General features: G+C 34.8%; 1 protein-coding gene across 1 annotated transcript; it reads left to right on the forward strand.

Annotated features, from left to right (window-relative positions):
- Positions 1 to 923: 923 nt before the first annotated feature.
- Positions 924 to 10677, forward strand: LOC111054307 (histidine-rich glycoprotein). The gene is made up of 4 exons (XM_022341312.2): positions 924 to 1130; positions 5847 to 5932; positions 7202 to 7375; positions 10397 to 10677. Exons 1-3 carry the CDS (start codon positions 1110 to 1112, stop codon positions 7335 to 7337), a joined length of 243 nt encoding a protein of 80 aa, XP_022197004.2. The 5' UTR covers positions 924 to 1109; the 3' UTR covers positions 7338 to 7375; positions 10397 to 10677.
- Positions 10678 to 15660: the final 4983 nt, after the last annotated feature.

A 15660-nucleotide genomic window follows, 5' to 3' on the forward strand; every position in this document is an offset into this window, starting at 1 on the left:
CATAATTTTCATTCAATCACATAGTTGCCCTTCCTCCACCAATTATTATTCTGAACTAGCAGGTAACCCCTGCTCCGCAAGGGTTCTGCTATTTTACAAGAACTCCACTGAATTACTGAAACACTGAAAGAACTCCACTGGTGAAAAGTCTTTTTGAAAAGAGCTCGAAGGATCTATGCTGGGATATAGGAAAATATAAGGGTATTTAGTTCCTTGAAATACGAGAGTAGTATTGGAATAGATCGATTCGGATGGTAATGAAGACACAACCTTCGCAATCATTCTTCACACAATTAACATAATTTTTTTAATCATTCAAGATATCGTTTAAATTCATGAAAAAAGATGTCAATGTTATCTTTAATGATAAAATTGAGATTCAGAAAGACAATTTTTCAAGAATCAGTTCCTATCCTATATTATACTGTTTCATTTGAACTTTGGAGCCGCCAAAACTGATTGTTTCATAATTTCTTGAAAAATCTTTCAAAACGAAGGAAGGATGGAAATAGCTTCACGAGTGCATTCCTCCACAATGGTTTCCCTTTGCAGATAGATTAGGCCTATGTCTTCATCATGAATCAGTTTCAATTTTTCTATCGTATTGTGAGTGGATGGCACAAGAATATATATCAAAACTTTAATACTTTGCCAAAGCCGAAACCATTGAATTTCTTGATATTCTCAAATTTCCTACGATAAAAATTCAGTAGCAGCCAATGACAATAATTACACAACCCGGTCATTATCAGCAGGACCTGGACAATAATCAAAGTTGAGTTAACCTAGTGGACAGTTGGGGGGCTCTCTTGCATAAGTACTGGTTGGCGCACTGGCTCTGCCTGCCTTCCACTTTGAGTTGTTTTTGCCCATTCACTCTCTCATTCCCTTTATTACTCTATCTCTCTTTTTGAAGAGGGGATGGTGCTGCACACAGAGACATCCACACACACTCTCACACATGGTTCGATTCATATATAATGCGGGCACTCCACCAGGCAACCTATCACTCACTCTCTCGTTGTTATCAAGTTGCACTTCATTGGTGTTTAGTTTAGTGTGTCTGAGGACTTCGGAAAATCTACATTCTCCAACAACAACACAGCAGCATGGCTTCGCTCAGGGTATCGGTGAGTACTGTTTAATCTCCATAGTAGTATAGCTGATTGATTGAGAGGTTTCCAAGGCTTTCATCTACAACAATTCCCAATTAGTGTGAACCAAAAATTTTTCATGTTATATCAATATAAAAAGGGATAGTAATGAAAAAATGTTTTGGAAATTCAATACTATCATCCATTGGAATATTCTCAGTTGATTGTGGCACAATACATTCATTTGTTTCATGTCTCAAAGTTGACAAATTTGTGTAACATTTGATACAATTTTGAAAATTTCAATGTTCTTATTGTATTGTGCGAATAGACTCAAATAATCCACTGGAAAAGACTCAATGTAGACTCAATGCTGTACTGTACTTGAAATATTGTGATTCTATTGAGCAATTTATATAATTCTCCATGAAGGAATTAAATTTGATGTGGTTGGAAATTGAATGCTTGCTATTCTCCAATACCACATTCGAATTGCAGTTTTTCTTTTAAAAATTATCATTGGTTTTTCCGTATTTCTGATGGGGATGGTTTTGTCATTTTAGGAACTCCATCGAGTGGTTTTATTTTTTCACTCGAAACTGAAGTTGATGTTATACATGATCTAATAGCTCTTTGATATGGATTACTTTTCCCTGACATTCAAGGTGAAAGTTAAATTTCGCTAATTTGTAACGATTCTTTTCGGTATCGTGAGCATAGCACATTTATTTATTATTATTATTGAACGAAAATCCAAATTAAATGCTGAAATTCACCCCGAAGATTTCTGCTACTGCAAATATTGACAACAGGGTAAACAGCTAGATGGAAATTCCATCTAACCGGCAATTAGGAGGTACTGGGTTCGATTCCCGGGCTGACAAATAATTTTTGAATAGTAGCGCTCATCGAATTTCCATCTAGCTGTCTACCCTGTTGTAGTAGCAGATTCGGGATGAATTACAGCATTTAATTTGGACTTTCGTTTAATAATAATTAATTCATTATAATTTGAATGATTGCAATATCTCAGTAATTTCCATCTGTAGACATTTTTTTCTATTTCAAGTTTCCAACAATCCATTTGAAATGTAAATATAACATTATGAATAGATCTACATATTTCTATGAGTAGGTGATCTCAGAGTACCTAATTATTAAATTGTATGAGCAAAATACTGAATTTTGAATATTATTGATTGGATAAAAATTAATGAATGTAAATAATATCAGATTCATGAGAAATTATGATGTTTCAGTAGGTAATTTATGAAAAAATCTTTTTTATTTCTCAATTTGATGAGAGTCTATCTTGACTGTTCCAATCCTATAACATGAAGAATAATATTGATATAAGAGTCCCATAATGTAAACAGGAATTGTAGACAGCTTTACAATATTCCAATAAACCTAAATAGATGAAACGCTGTAACTTTTCCAACTTTGATCATTTCTCATTGTTATTCTGGGAGCATACACGCGACAAAAAAGTTTTAGCATCAACTATATCCATATAAATGATCCAATCTCCAATGCAACCTCATTTTTCAATGTGCTATTTTTTGAAAGTAGAAAAAAAAATTATTTCAAATATATAGCAGCATTTTTATAATATACAGTATTTCGTAGTTGAATGAACTCAACTATTCATTCTAATAATTCGTGGTATGAAATAATCCTAATAGATTAGATTCTGCACTGAAATAGAGAGAATCATTCTTGAAAATGATAGTCTATAGTATTGAACAAAATTAAGAAACTTTAAGATGTAGTCAGTAGAAATTTTGAATGAAATCAAATAATATTCTATTGGTAACCTATAATTATAAATTCATCAGAATATCTGAATGGGATATAAGTCAATAGTTTTATTGTAGTTAGAGCTTCAAGAAACAATATTCTCCATTCTTACTCAGAGATATGGAAAAAAACAAGACGATAAAATAAAAAATATTGATTATCAAGGTAATTGGTACTTCCAAAGCAACCTTTATTATGAGTTTTATCGTGAATTATTCATGTTTCCGATTCAGCTTCGACTACAAAGTATGAAATTGGAGATTGATTATTTAAAATTAATTTAAAATAAACTATGAATTTCTATAGATTTCTAGTTTTCCAGACGTAATGACATGATTTTCACTTGAACCCACTTCCATGCAGTTTACTCTTTCAATGCATGAGTATGAATATTCAATAAGAAAATAAAATTACGGTACCTGTGAATTATTACAATATCCCGTGGATTTTTAAGAGAACTTCTTCTTCTTCTCCTTCTTCTTCTTTTTCTTTTTCTTCTTCTTCTTGTTCTTCTTCTTCTTCTTCGCATTTTTCTTCTTCTTCTTCTTCTTCTTCTTCTTCTCTTCTTCTTCTTCTTCTTCTTCTTCTTCTTCTTCTTCTCTTCTTCTTCTTCTTCTTCTTCTTCTTTCAGTCAAGGTTTAGGCTCTTGCCTGTTCCGACTCACATCAGAATATTATATCCAATCTATTACAGTACTATATTTCTTAAATTCAAATGAAAAAAAAAAGATTTTATATTCCATATTTTATATTTCATTGCCATCTTTTCCCAGGTCTACCCAATCTCATTTCTGCTGCCTGCTCCCTGCTCTCTAGAGGTTTTGTTGAGACCCATAATTCTCTGCCATATAGAACAGGGGCAGCCATCACTCTGTAAAACTTCATAAGTGTTTCTTTCCTTGCTTTAAGAGATTAAGAGAGCTTATGGAATACAATATGATAATATAGCTTGAAAATTAGTAAAAAATAACATTCATGTACCGTAATAGTTTTATGCAAATATGTTATACGAATATGTATATTGTAATACTTATCCAATTCTATCTACTTTATCATATTATGAAAGAAGTAGATGATACGTTCCCACGTTGTTCATGTATTTATTAGGTGTCAGATTCGATAGTTCTTACAAATACACATCGTATTACAGAATTACATACATTCACATCAGTCCAGTCAATTGGTCGTTTTCAGGAAACAGCCCGGAAAGAATTTTTCTCGACGGTTCTATTTTGACGGAATTTTGGCGGTTTTGGGGGGTTTTTGGGGTGAAGCCGCCCTCTGGCGTGTCAGCAAATTTCAGATTCGAATTCAGCGCCTCAAAATACATATAGAGCCGTCGAGAAAAATTCTTTCGGGGCTGTTTCCTGAAAAACGACCATTTGACTGGACTACATAGAATATAACATGACAGGCATCTCAGAGTTAGCCTGCAGCTTCCATTTCTAATAACTTTTTTCTCCAATTAGACCTACTCTGTAATCAGAAGACTTGGTTATCTCACAGACACCGTCATCTGCTCTGGGAGATAATAACATTTGAAGAAATGGATAGTTGGGTGCGTGTACTTATGTACTGAAAGGGCATCCCTCAAAGTGAAAGGCCTATCTAGGCCTACCTATACACTAATTATAGATATACACGTATAGTAATTGGCCTACCACTAATATAGATGATCCATATCTCAAGATAGCAGTGGGAATCAACTGGGTCACATCTTGATAGGGCATGTGCGAGATAGCTAAAAAAGAATAGCATTTGGAAAATGAATGTAATACTCGATCTAATATGATGAGGACCACTTTAGTGATAATACTTCCGAACTATTAAAAGTGAAAGGTGGACTCACATTTCCCGTGAGTGACATGCGGGCAGAATGGAAGAGAACACAATCACATGTACAGTTTTTAATGTTGAAAGTAATTAATCTGAAAAGTGTTCAATACTGGAGTCATAGCCGTTCATTCAAAAAAAAATGGGTTTACACATTCCTAGTACTCTAAACAAACTTCAATCTTTCATTCAGTTTTATTGCAGAAATTGAAGCCTATATCGGTATAATTTTAGTCTACTTTAATCTCCATTCATACTGAATCATAATAGATTTCTATCTCAGCATTGGACATGTTGTAGGTTACTGTGGTTTATGTATTAGTGAATTATCCTGATGTAACAGTACATTTCAGATGCTTTTCATGATATTTAAAATTCAATACATGCACAATCATATTGTACTGAAATGAAACTTCGATATGCAACTGAATTCAATCAGCTCATTTGAGAAACGACTAGGAAATCCATTTATTCAGTTTGTTCAACTAGCCTATACTATACTATAATATTTAGGCTATTCTTTAAAAATTCCTTACTCAGAGAAATAGCCTAATATTGATTCAACAAAGATGAAATTGTATTTCAAAGAATACCTCTTAATAATTTGATAAATATTAAGGTATTTGTTTATTTGGAAGCTGCTCTCTATGAGCCACCTTTAAAGACCTATCCAAAGGCTTAGTCTGTGAATTGAACATAGCATTTTTAATCGATTTGGATAATTGATATGATTGTAGACTATTGCACTTTTCCCTCTTTGGCTCAATACTTCTAAAACTTGTCATGCATGGAAAGGTGAATATATTCATGTAAACTAGATTTCTGATCACTTTCTCCCGGCAAGTTGTCCGTCATTATAATATCTACTACATGAAGGCATGATGCAGTTTTTAATGTTGTTGGCATTGAAGTAAAAAAAGGGAATGCTCTCAAATGTAACTTTCTTACTCTCGAAATCACTGAAAACAACTCAAGACATTCTGTTTGTGTGATTAAAGGATTACAATAATAATTGTTCCTGAAATTAATTGCTCCATTGAAATGAGATACAGAATACAGTGTGCGTCTGCTTAGCTAAGGAAATTGCAATGACTTGTTCGTTAAAAATTTTCTTTTTCAGATTGTCCTATGCATCGTCTTGGGATCAATCCTAGTCTCAGCCATTCCAGTGCCTGAACCTCAGCCAGGTGGTTTCGGACACAAACAGTGAGTTGAAACCATTGATATTTCATTCAAACAATGAATTCATTCTTGTACGGCATTCGGTTTTGTTATCTATATAATCGTTATCTCAAGAACAAAGGATTTATTTATTTCCAACATTAGTTCAACCAGAATCGAGTAAGATTACCTTAATTGATATATGTCAATTTAGTCGTAGTTAATTTGAGGCTGCAAAACTCAATCAAATCAAATCAAGCTGGTGCTGTTCAATATTTTACGAGTTCAATCCTCCTTTTAAATCATCTTTGCATTTCATGAGGGGAATTAACAAATAATTACACAAATAAAGTTTTGAAGTCGAATTCATTCAGTGAAAATGTATTTCAATAGATAATAGGTACATTTCAGAGAAGTAAGATTCTTTGAATATTATGCTCGACAACTTTTTCCTATACTAATACGCTATTTATAGTATTTCAATTTGGAATGAAAAACAAAAATTTACAATAGCTTATGTGGACAGTATCTGCAATAATAAAGAAACTTGTAATGAATTGGATAGGTCCAATTTCAAACCTACTTGTTCTGATAATTTGATGTTCTGAGATCTTCGAATTCTTTATCTATCAGGTCTCCTCTATAAGGAAGCAGTGTCGTTGTGAAAATCAGTCCACCAACAATACAACAGTATGATTAAAGATAAACAGTAGTGTCCACCACAGGGGGAGGGATGATGATTGGATTCAAACTGCGTCCTTGAGTTTCTAATTATGTTGGGAGGGGGGTAGAAGCTGATTTTTGTCCAATGGGGGTCTGTGGTCACATGCGTCTATGGGCTTGTGGGGATTAAAATTAGAAATAATGAAAGTAGATCATACATAATACTGATTTCTTATTTTCCAATTCAATACCTTATGATTTTGAATTGAGATATTCTGTGTTCTATCTCTGATTCCCGCTTTCGCCATGCTCGAACAAGACATTTTGAACATGATTAAGCCGGGTAGCGGGTAGACCTACGCTTAAACAAGTAGTGTGCACTGGAATCATCGATAATAGGTAACAATCACTATAAAAACCATATTCTGTTGTAGTGCACTTGTTGTAAACCGTACCTGATTTGACCATATTTAAATGTCTTGACCGAGCTTGGTGAAACCGGGCATCATCAGCCTGTTAAACACATTAATTCTGAACATAGATTTGTGGTTCATTGTTCAATTCATGTTCATTGAAATATCCTTCACAGATAGCCTAATTATGATATTTATCTTATTTTCAATCAATTTTGAACGTGTAACTTGTTTGCAGTGAACACTACATAATTCACGTGCCATACCACGTGCATACCGTCCACCACCACCACAAGAGCTACGTTCCAGTCTACAAGCACATCTACCACCACGACTACCATCACGATTACCACCACAACGACTGGTCCTGGTGAACTCAGCTCACCACACTCAAATTCAGGGTCCATGACAGGTAAATAAAGACAGAGCATAGACCAGCTTTAATAGTTATCCTAGTAGTATTTCTCAATGATTATTCATTCGTGTATATAGCCTATTATGATCGTTGAAAATTTCACTGTTAAGGAAATGAATGGAAAACATTACAAAACGTGTCTCTTCATCCCAATAATTATGAATAATCCATATCAAAAGGATTACACAAAACAGTCTTTAGAGAAACGTATTGAAAATGCCCACTTGAACTTCTCTTTTATATATGAATAATTCATAAATAGGATACTCGTGAATTCTAAAATCTTAATACGGTACTGATAGCTTATATTTTGGTGATCGATCTGAAAGAACATGTTTCGTAGAGCTATATTTATTAATTTATTCATCCAATGATACGCAATAATAATTATTCTTTAAAATAATTGGGGGATGATGACTTACAGGCACAGCCCAAAACTGTCCCTCTTTCAGAAAGAAAAGTATATTTTCTTAGATTGAACGTGAATCGAAATGAAGTTGATCACAAAAAATCAGTTATTGGAGAATGAGAGAATTAAGACACCCAGAAAATTCAAGCGCGATCATCCTACATGATCGGCAATATCTTTTGGAATAAGTAATCAGTACTAGTAAATTAAGTGAGCAGGAAGAATGATAACTGAGACAGGTAAAAGTGGAATCCGAACGGAATTAGCATAATAGCAAGTTGCTAGATCCAGATCTTCTGGATGCCATCGCTATCAGTGGCTAACAACACATGCAGGCCAAGTGTTACGCTAATTTGCTCTGTTGGTGTAGGTAAGTTAGGCAGCTAGATTATACAACATGGCCAGTCTCCTACTTCCAAAATCTAAAGTCCAATCAACGAACTGCCGACATATGTTTTAGCCTCACACTCTCTTTCCATCACGCACACTTACACTTACCAACTCTCTCACTCTCTCTCGCTCACATGCAACAGGCAAAGATTGCAAAGATTACGTGCAGAAAAAGAAATGCGTTCCAGAATCATCCTAAAATTGGTTAGCATTCCGCGAATTTCATCCATTTCCAAATTTCAAGGAAATGACCAAGAAGTTGTTAAAACTCGGTTACATGCCGGATGCAGTTCACTACACTTGTAATTTCATAGATGGAAAATTTATCCCCAAGTCTTAGATGGAAGAATGTCTGCAGATTTAGAAGTAAGATTATTTCGAGATTATCTGATGATTTTTTTCAATTAGAAACTCCATGTCATTTCAGTTCACTTATGAATAGCCTATACTTTTGATTTTAGATATTTTGGGTGGAGGTGAAATTTTTTAAATGATTCATTTTTTCATTTTGATGCAAACCAGTATTAGAAGAGATTGAAATATCGATCAAATAATAGAAACAAAGTAGTAAAAAATGGTTGATACTAATGCTTGGAATAATAAAAAGAATCCTTTTCTTATTAATATCATGTTAAAAGTCACAACTATCGCAGTTCATGAACAACAATAATTGGTCATTCATAAGTTAATTTATTATATTGTTATTATTACTAACCATCTCAAATACAAATATAATCTCGATAGTTAGTTGACTATTGGAAAACATACTATGAATTACTTTGACGTTTGACTCAATCAGTAGAAACAAGAACAGATCCTCTGAGCCGTGATCCACTGAGCCCAAGAATAGTGTATAGATATACACCATCCTATACCATCCTATACACCATGCTATATACCATCCTTGAGCTGAGACAGCCTATCGACTGTTCAATTGAAGCTCACAATTTTACAAAAAAATTAAATTGCTATTTTCCAATAAAGAAACTATCCTCTATTATTATACATTTATGGTAACTTCATCAAAAGTTACACTTGTGAGCAATCAAAAGCCATTCATCACCATCAGTCCAGTTAGTCGATTTTATGTGTTGACGGATAACAAAAGCGGTATTCTGCACTCAACAGATAACAAAAGTGATGATAGAGGTGACAGGTGAAGCAGAGGATAGAAAACTCAATTGAAAGTGAGAGTGAGCGAGAACGAAAGTGCAGGAAAGCTAGAAATCTTGACAAACAAGCAGTTAGGAAGCGGTTAAAGGAGGAAATCTGTCTTGTGTGATAGGATTAAAATAATTAAAGAGATCAACGTATTCACTCTTCAGTCCCTCTATCTTCACTTATATACAATCATTAAATCTCAGTACTCCGTCCCTCTTACATCAACTAATCTGAATGTAACAAGCCACACGTCGGAAGAGCTTGCTCTTGCTGATTGCACTTAATTCTTATAAGACTAGGCTACTATTCACCAACAGGAACTTGTTAAATGATCGAGGTTCGAAGTACTGTTTTTTCAGCTTTGAAACTAGTATGAACGGAAATACCGGTTCATTACAATCTGCATGATTGAGTTTTTCAATTGATTGCATCGAATGGTTTTCTGATCGGATAGAAGATAATTTGCATATTTGATCAGTTTTGAATCGAAGACGTTTTTATGAAAAAATATATCTACTTGGTAAAATAGTGTAGGTTCATCTTGGTTTCTTTGTATTTTGAAAATATAGCACTTTTGCTCAAACAAAAGTAATTCTTGTAGAATTTTTAAATCATCTTATTAAGAATAACTAGAACCATTGAATTGATAAATCTTACAGAAAACTAATTATTTGATATAAAAACAACTGAATTCTTACATAAAAAACTGCAGCAATAAACCGCTCACCAAATGAACTTTCATTAAATTCCATCATGATCATAAAAGATCATTCAAATTAGTATTGCTGTAGCTGTTATTTTTCAAAACATACATAGCATATCATTCATTATTTATTATTCTTCATTTGACTATCTACATGAGCTGACAAAATCTCCTAGATAAATTTTTTCGTATGGTGAGATAAGAACTCATTCATTATTTTTCAAGTTATTATAATTATGTACTTTGAATATGTTCCATTCTTCCTAGCTGTATTGAGTTTTATACATTAACTCCTTTCACTGTTTTCCAATAATGTTTATTTCTGTGTTATGGTTATTATTTTTCTGTGTTACAGGTCATGGAATGAATTATAATCCAAAGCATGCAAAGCACCATACAGGAGAAGAAATAGTCCTTGACAATGATCGTGTTCACCAATCAGAAGAATAATGATTTTCTGATTGGAAATACTACTTACAGACTGTGCCAATATCTTGTTGATAAAGGCTGACATTGAGCTCTAGTTCAAGATAGTGTAAGGATATTCTACAATTGTTACCATACAAGACTCTTGTTACCTACATTTATTGTTATGTGAATCAAAATGTAAATAAAGCAAAATATTTTAAATACATACAATAGTTCATGAATTATTTCAATTGCCTAAATGTCGAGTAGGATTAAAAAACATAGTTAACATGAACCAATGAAAGTTACTCATACAATGACTCACAAGTTACTGTGAAAGTATAAATTCATGATCATCCGTAATAAATTCACATGTTATAATTCAGTGAATAAATAAAACACACATAATCAGACACCACCAGTGGCGGCTCCAGCGGGAGCATTTTAAACAGGATTATATAAAAATAAATTAATGTTTCAAAAATCTACATAATTTGAATATTATTCTATGAGTAATATCATCAATTTCAATTAATAGAATGATATTTGTGAAGCAATTGCTAGATATGATTACTGAAATGACAGTCAATTCCAAAAATCCATGCATCGGATGGAGAAAATGATTCCTACCACTTTTTAGTGAGCTTTAAGAACATGCATTCTTTAACTTTATTGTAGTTTAGACACTGTGTATTTTTGTAAATAAAAAAAAACACTGGCTACTTTTTGTGATGAGATGAGGTGGTATTCATTTCACTCCTGAGGAGGAGCTTCATCAGCATGACACCATGCAGGGTCGCTTGCTTTCTAAACCTAGCTCCGCAGTGCAGGCTGGTTGCTTGGCTGAATGGGACTAGGCGCTGAGAAAGCAAATAATAGCAGCGTTGGTGGGAATGCGAGCGGCCGCAGTAAACCTAGCTCCGAAGTGCAGGCTGGTTGCTTGGCTGAATCGGACTAGGCGCTGAGACAGCAAATAATAGCAGCGTTGGTGGAAATGCGAGCGGCCGCAGTAACGTCTTCTACCCAGCAATGGTCGGTGTAGTTCCGCCTAGCGGACAGACGAAAGATGAAACCAGTCAATTATTTGATCCCTCTAGCCAGGCTCAGCCAAGCAGCCAAGACAATTGAACAATGGAGTGGCAGTCTTATTCGCGTTCATCAGCAGTTTTCTTTCTCATGATTATTTTGATTTTTGTGTGTCAATAATAACTCCAGTCACCAGAAAAAAGTTCCCAGAAACTTGGTGTACTACCATATTAATGACTTTTCATGATGATTTTTAATTATTTAAAAACATTGTTGACATTCTGAGCCTTAACCTAGCGCCGCAGTGCAGGATGGTTTCTTACAGCTTGGCGTTGTTGTCATTCGAGATGGGTGTCTGGCTTGGAAGTGTTTCGGCCGCATTGCAGGATGACTGTTAACGGTTGCCGGAAGATCAACAGCTGGATTTTTTTCGTTATTTTTCGTGATAGAGAAATTCTGATTGCAGATTCGTTCTCAGCGACCCCAAGTTTAGCCTAAAGGCTCAGAATGTCAACAATGTTTCTAAATAATTAAAAATCATCATGAAAAGTCATTAATATACTAGTACACCACGTTTCTGGGTGACTGTTTACTGGTGACTGGAGTTATTATTGACACACAAAAATAAAAATAATCGTGAGAAAGAAAACTGCTGATGAACGCGAATAAGACCGCCACTCCATTGTTCTATTGTCTCGGCTGCTTGGCTGAGCCTGGCTGGAGGGATCAAATAACCGACTGGTTTGATCTTTCGTCTGTCCGCTAGGCGGAACTACGCCGACCATTGCTGGGTGGAAGATGTTACTGCGGCCGCTCGCATTCCCACCAACGCTGCTATTATTTGCTGTCTCAGCGCCTAGTCCGATTCAGCCAAGCAACCAGCCTGCACTGCTGAGCTAGGTTTAAGGCTAAACTTGGGGTAGCTGAGAACGAATCTGCAATCAGAATTTATTTCTCTATCACGGAAAATAACGAAAAAAATCCAGCTGTTGATCTTCCGGCAACCGTTAACGGTCATCCTGCAATGCGGCCGAAACACTTCCAACTCAGACACCCATCTCGAATGACAACAACGCCAAGCTGTAAGAAACCATCCTGCACTGCGGCGCTAGGTTAAGGGTTGTACTGTGTGGCCAAAATGTGTTGTAATGTAGCCGATTATTTGACATGAATTTTCACAATCCGAGAGTAATAAAAATATTAAAAGTGTCGACGACGGTGAAAATTCATGACAAGTAAAATTGAACTGAAAAATGTATGTGATTAAATATTTCAAAAAAGGTACTAAGATTTTTATCTTTCTTTCTAATACAATAATAATTACAGGATTTGCCTTCAATAAAAAAAATAATGAATAATATATAATAATAAAATTGACAATATTTATTAGCAACTCACTGAACCAGGAAAATGATGTCTCGGAACAGAGGGGTAGAGCCGGGCCCGATTATCTGCTGTAGATAGTTCCAGGTCCCGTCCTTATAACCGACTGCCAAGAGGCATACATTTTTCAGTTCAATTTTACTTGTCATGAATTTTCACCGTCGTCGACACTTTTAATTTTTAAACAAATGGATCAGTGGTGCCCAGTCCCCCCAAGGGCAATGGCGCATGCCCCCCAATCCAAGTGTAATGCCCCCCCCAAATCACCCCAATACCCAACCCTTTACTTTTTAACATTAGTCAGTGTATGACAATAAAATCCACATCTTACATTCTAATCTTCCAAAAAGAACATTATTTACATTTGGTCTTTTGGTGAGGAATTCTTTCTGTTTTCATTATTGTAAAAAATATATACCATCATTTCTTATCTTTTTTAGAATAGAAATGAACTATGTTTTAATATTATTTTTATGACTAGCAGTGCACCCGTTCTTTGTACGGGAGGACTAAGAAGTAGTGAACAATTATTATAGCTTTCAATAATTATACAGAGTGACACAAAATTTAAGTGCCAAACTTCGGGAATAAGTTCTATGGCTCAAAACAAAGAGAAAATGTGGAATAATTTTTTCCTAAAACGCTTAAAAGTTTTCCAACTGATCGCTATAAAAATAGGTAGGTATGTTCAAATAAATGAATAGATAGATAAATGTATTTTATTTCGACTTTACAACATTACAAAAAGTGATGTGTGCGAAGTTGAGGCAACAAGAGCCCCCTCTTCCACTTAACCCTCAACATTAACCCATGCATCCTACTACTGTAATATCATACTTGCAAAAGATCTCAGAGATCAATACAACAGATCATGAGCGAGTTACCCAGCGGGTCTCTCGAGACCCAAGAGAAATAAGAGAGATGAACTGTAGAAAAAAATTCAACTTTTTCCAATTCGAAAATTCAAAATGTCGGCCATTTCAAACTTTTTATCGAGAAACTAATAGAGAAATTTACCAAAAACAAATATTTCTAGGAATATTTATTCACAATCAGTCAACACAAAAAAAATTACCACTACGCCATTTGTCTAAAAATAGTATCAGATAGAAAAGGTTACCTACTAAAAAGCAAGAGTATTTTTTTAAAGTCAATTGGAAGGGGATAAATAATGCTATTCCATTGCAGAATTGGGACCTAATCACTGAAGAGAATGATGTGAATGTGGCTACTCACCATTTCTCCGAAACTCTTCAAAAAACAATTGATGATAATACCAAAAAAATATTGGTCACTGCAAAAAATAGCAAACTAAAGCCATGGATTAGTATGGGACTAATACAATCTATCAGATATCGAGATAAACTAAGAAAGAAATTAAATAGACAACCTTTCAACATAAACTCAAAAAATGAATTCCTCCAATATAGAAATACACTTCATTCTCTGATCAAACAAGCAAAATTCATTTGTTATAAAAACAAAATTGATGATGTTTCAAACTATCCTGAAAAATTCCGGTCAACTGTTAACGAAATATCCGGTAGATCTACACAAAAACTTACCTTCCCTGTCAATGAATTCATCAAAGATGGAGAGTCTCCTGAGCAACAGAGTGCTTCTGAAGTTACAATAAGTACTTTGCCTCTGTTGGAAAGCACCTGGCTGACTCCATAACAGCTTTGGGTGATCCAGAGGTACTTGACTCCAATCATGCTGTCGAGAATTTGTTTGAGTTCCGATCTGTTACACAAGAGGAGATCAGACGGGTGGTTGGCAGCATGAGAGGAAATAGCGCCCCTGGCCATGATCGCATACCAGCTGGACTTATTAAAGATAACATCCACTCACTAATACGTCCTATTCAGCATTTAATAAATTTGGAGTTTACTAACAGGTGAATTCCCAGACACTCTCAAAATATCGAAGGTAATCCCAATTTATAAATCCGGTGCAAATAAATGACTACTCCAATTACCGTCTTATTCCGCTACTCCCCATAACTTCAAAAATTCTGGAGAAATGTGTTAAGATACAGCTAATGCAGTATGGTGCAAATAAATGACTACTCCAATTACCGTCTTATTCCGCTACTCCCCATAACTTCAAAAATTCTGGAGAAATGTGTTAAGATACAGCTAATGCAGTATTTGAGTCTATACAATATTCTAACTACCTCTCAATATGGTTTCCAAAAATCAAAAAATTCATCTGATTTGTTCTTTGATTTATCAAAACATATCGCAGATAACACAAAGGAGAAAAATAAATTAATAATAACTTATCTAGACTTAGCAAAAGCATTTGACTCAGTTGACAGGGAGAAATAAGTCATAAAACTAGACATGTTGGGTATTAAACAAACTGCTTTGAAGTGGTTCAAGAGCTATCTCCACGACAGAGAACAATATGTTCAAATCAACGATGTCAGGAGTGAGTTGGAGAAAGTAAATTATGGTGTTGTGCACGGGAGTACTCTTGGACCAATTCTTTTCCTTATCTACATTAACAATCTTCCTCAGTTGAACATTAATAGTAAACTTTTCTTATTTGCGGACGACACAGCGGTGGTTTCTACTGGAAAAAATTGGGAAGAGGCTTATAATAATGCAACGACTGATGTAGCTAGAATTAAAAAATGGTTTGATCACAACTGCTTAACAGTGAATACAAGAAAGACCAAATACATGCCTATTGTCACCCGAAACCAGCAAGATCCAGGGCCTAGAGAACTTCGCTCATGTCAATATTCAACTTCCATTGGCTGTAGTTGTGAAGTTCTAGAACGAGTTGACCAGTACA

Source organism: Nilaparvata lugens, chromosome 6 (assembly GCF_014356525.2).
Source record: "Nilaparvata lugens isolate BPH chromosome 6, ASM1435652v1, whole genome shotgun sequence".
NCBI lineage: Eukaryota > Metazoa > Arthropoda > Insecta > Hemiptera > Delphacidae > Nilaparvata > Nilaparvata lugens.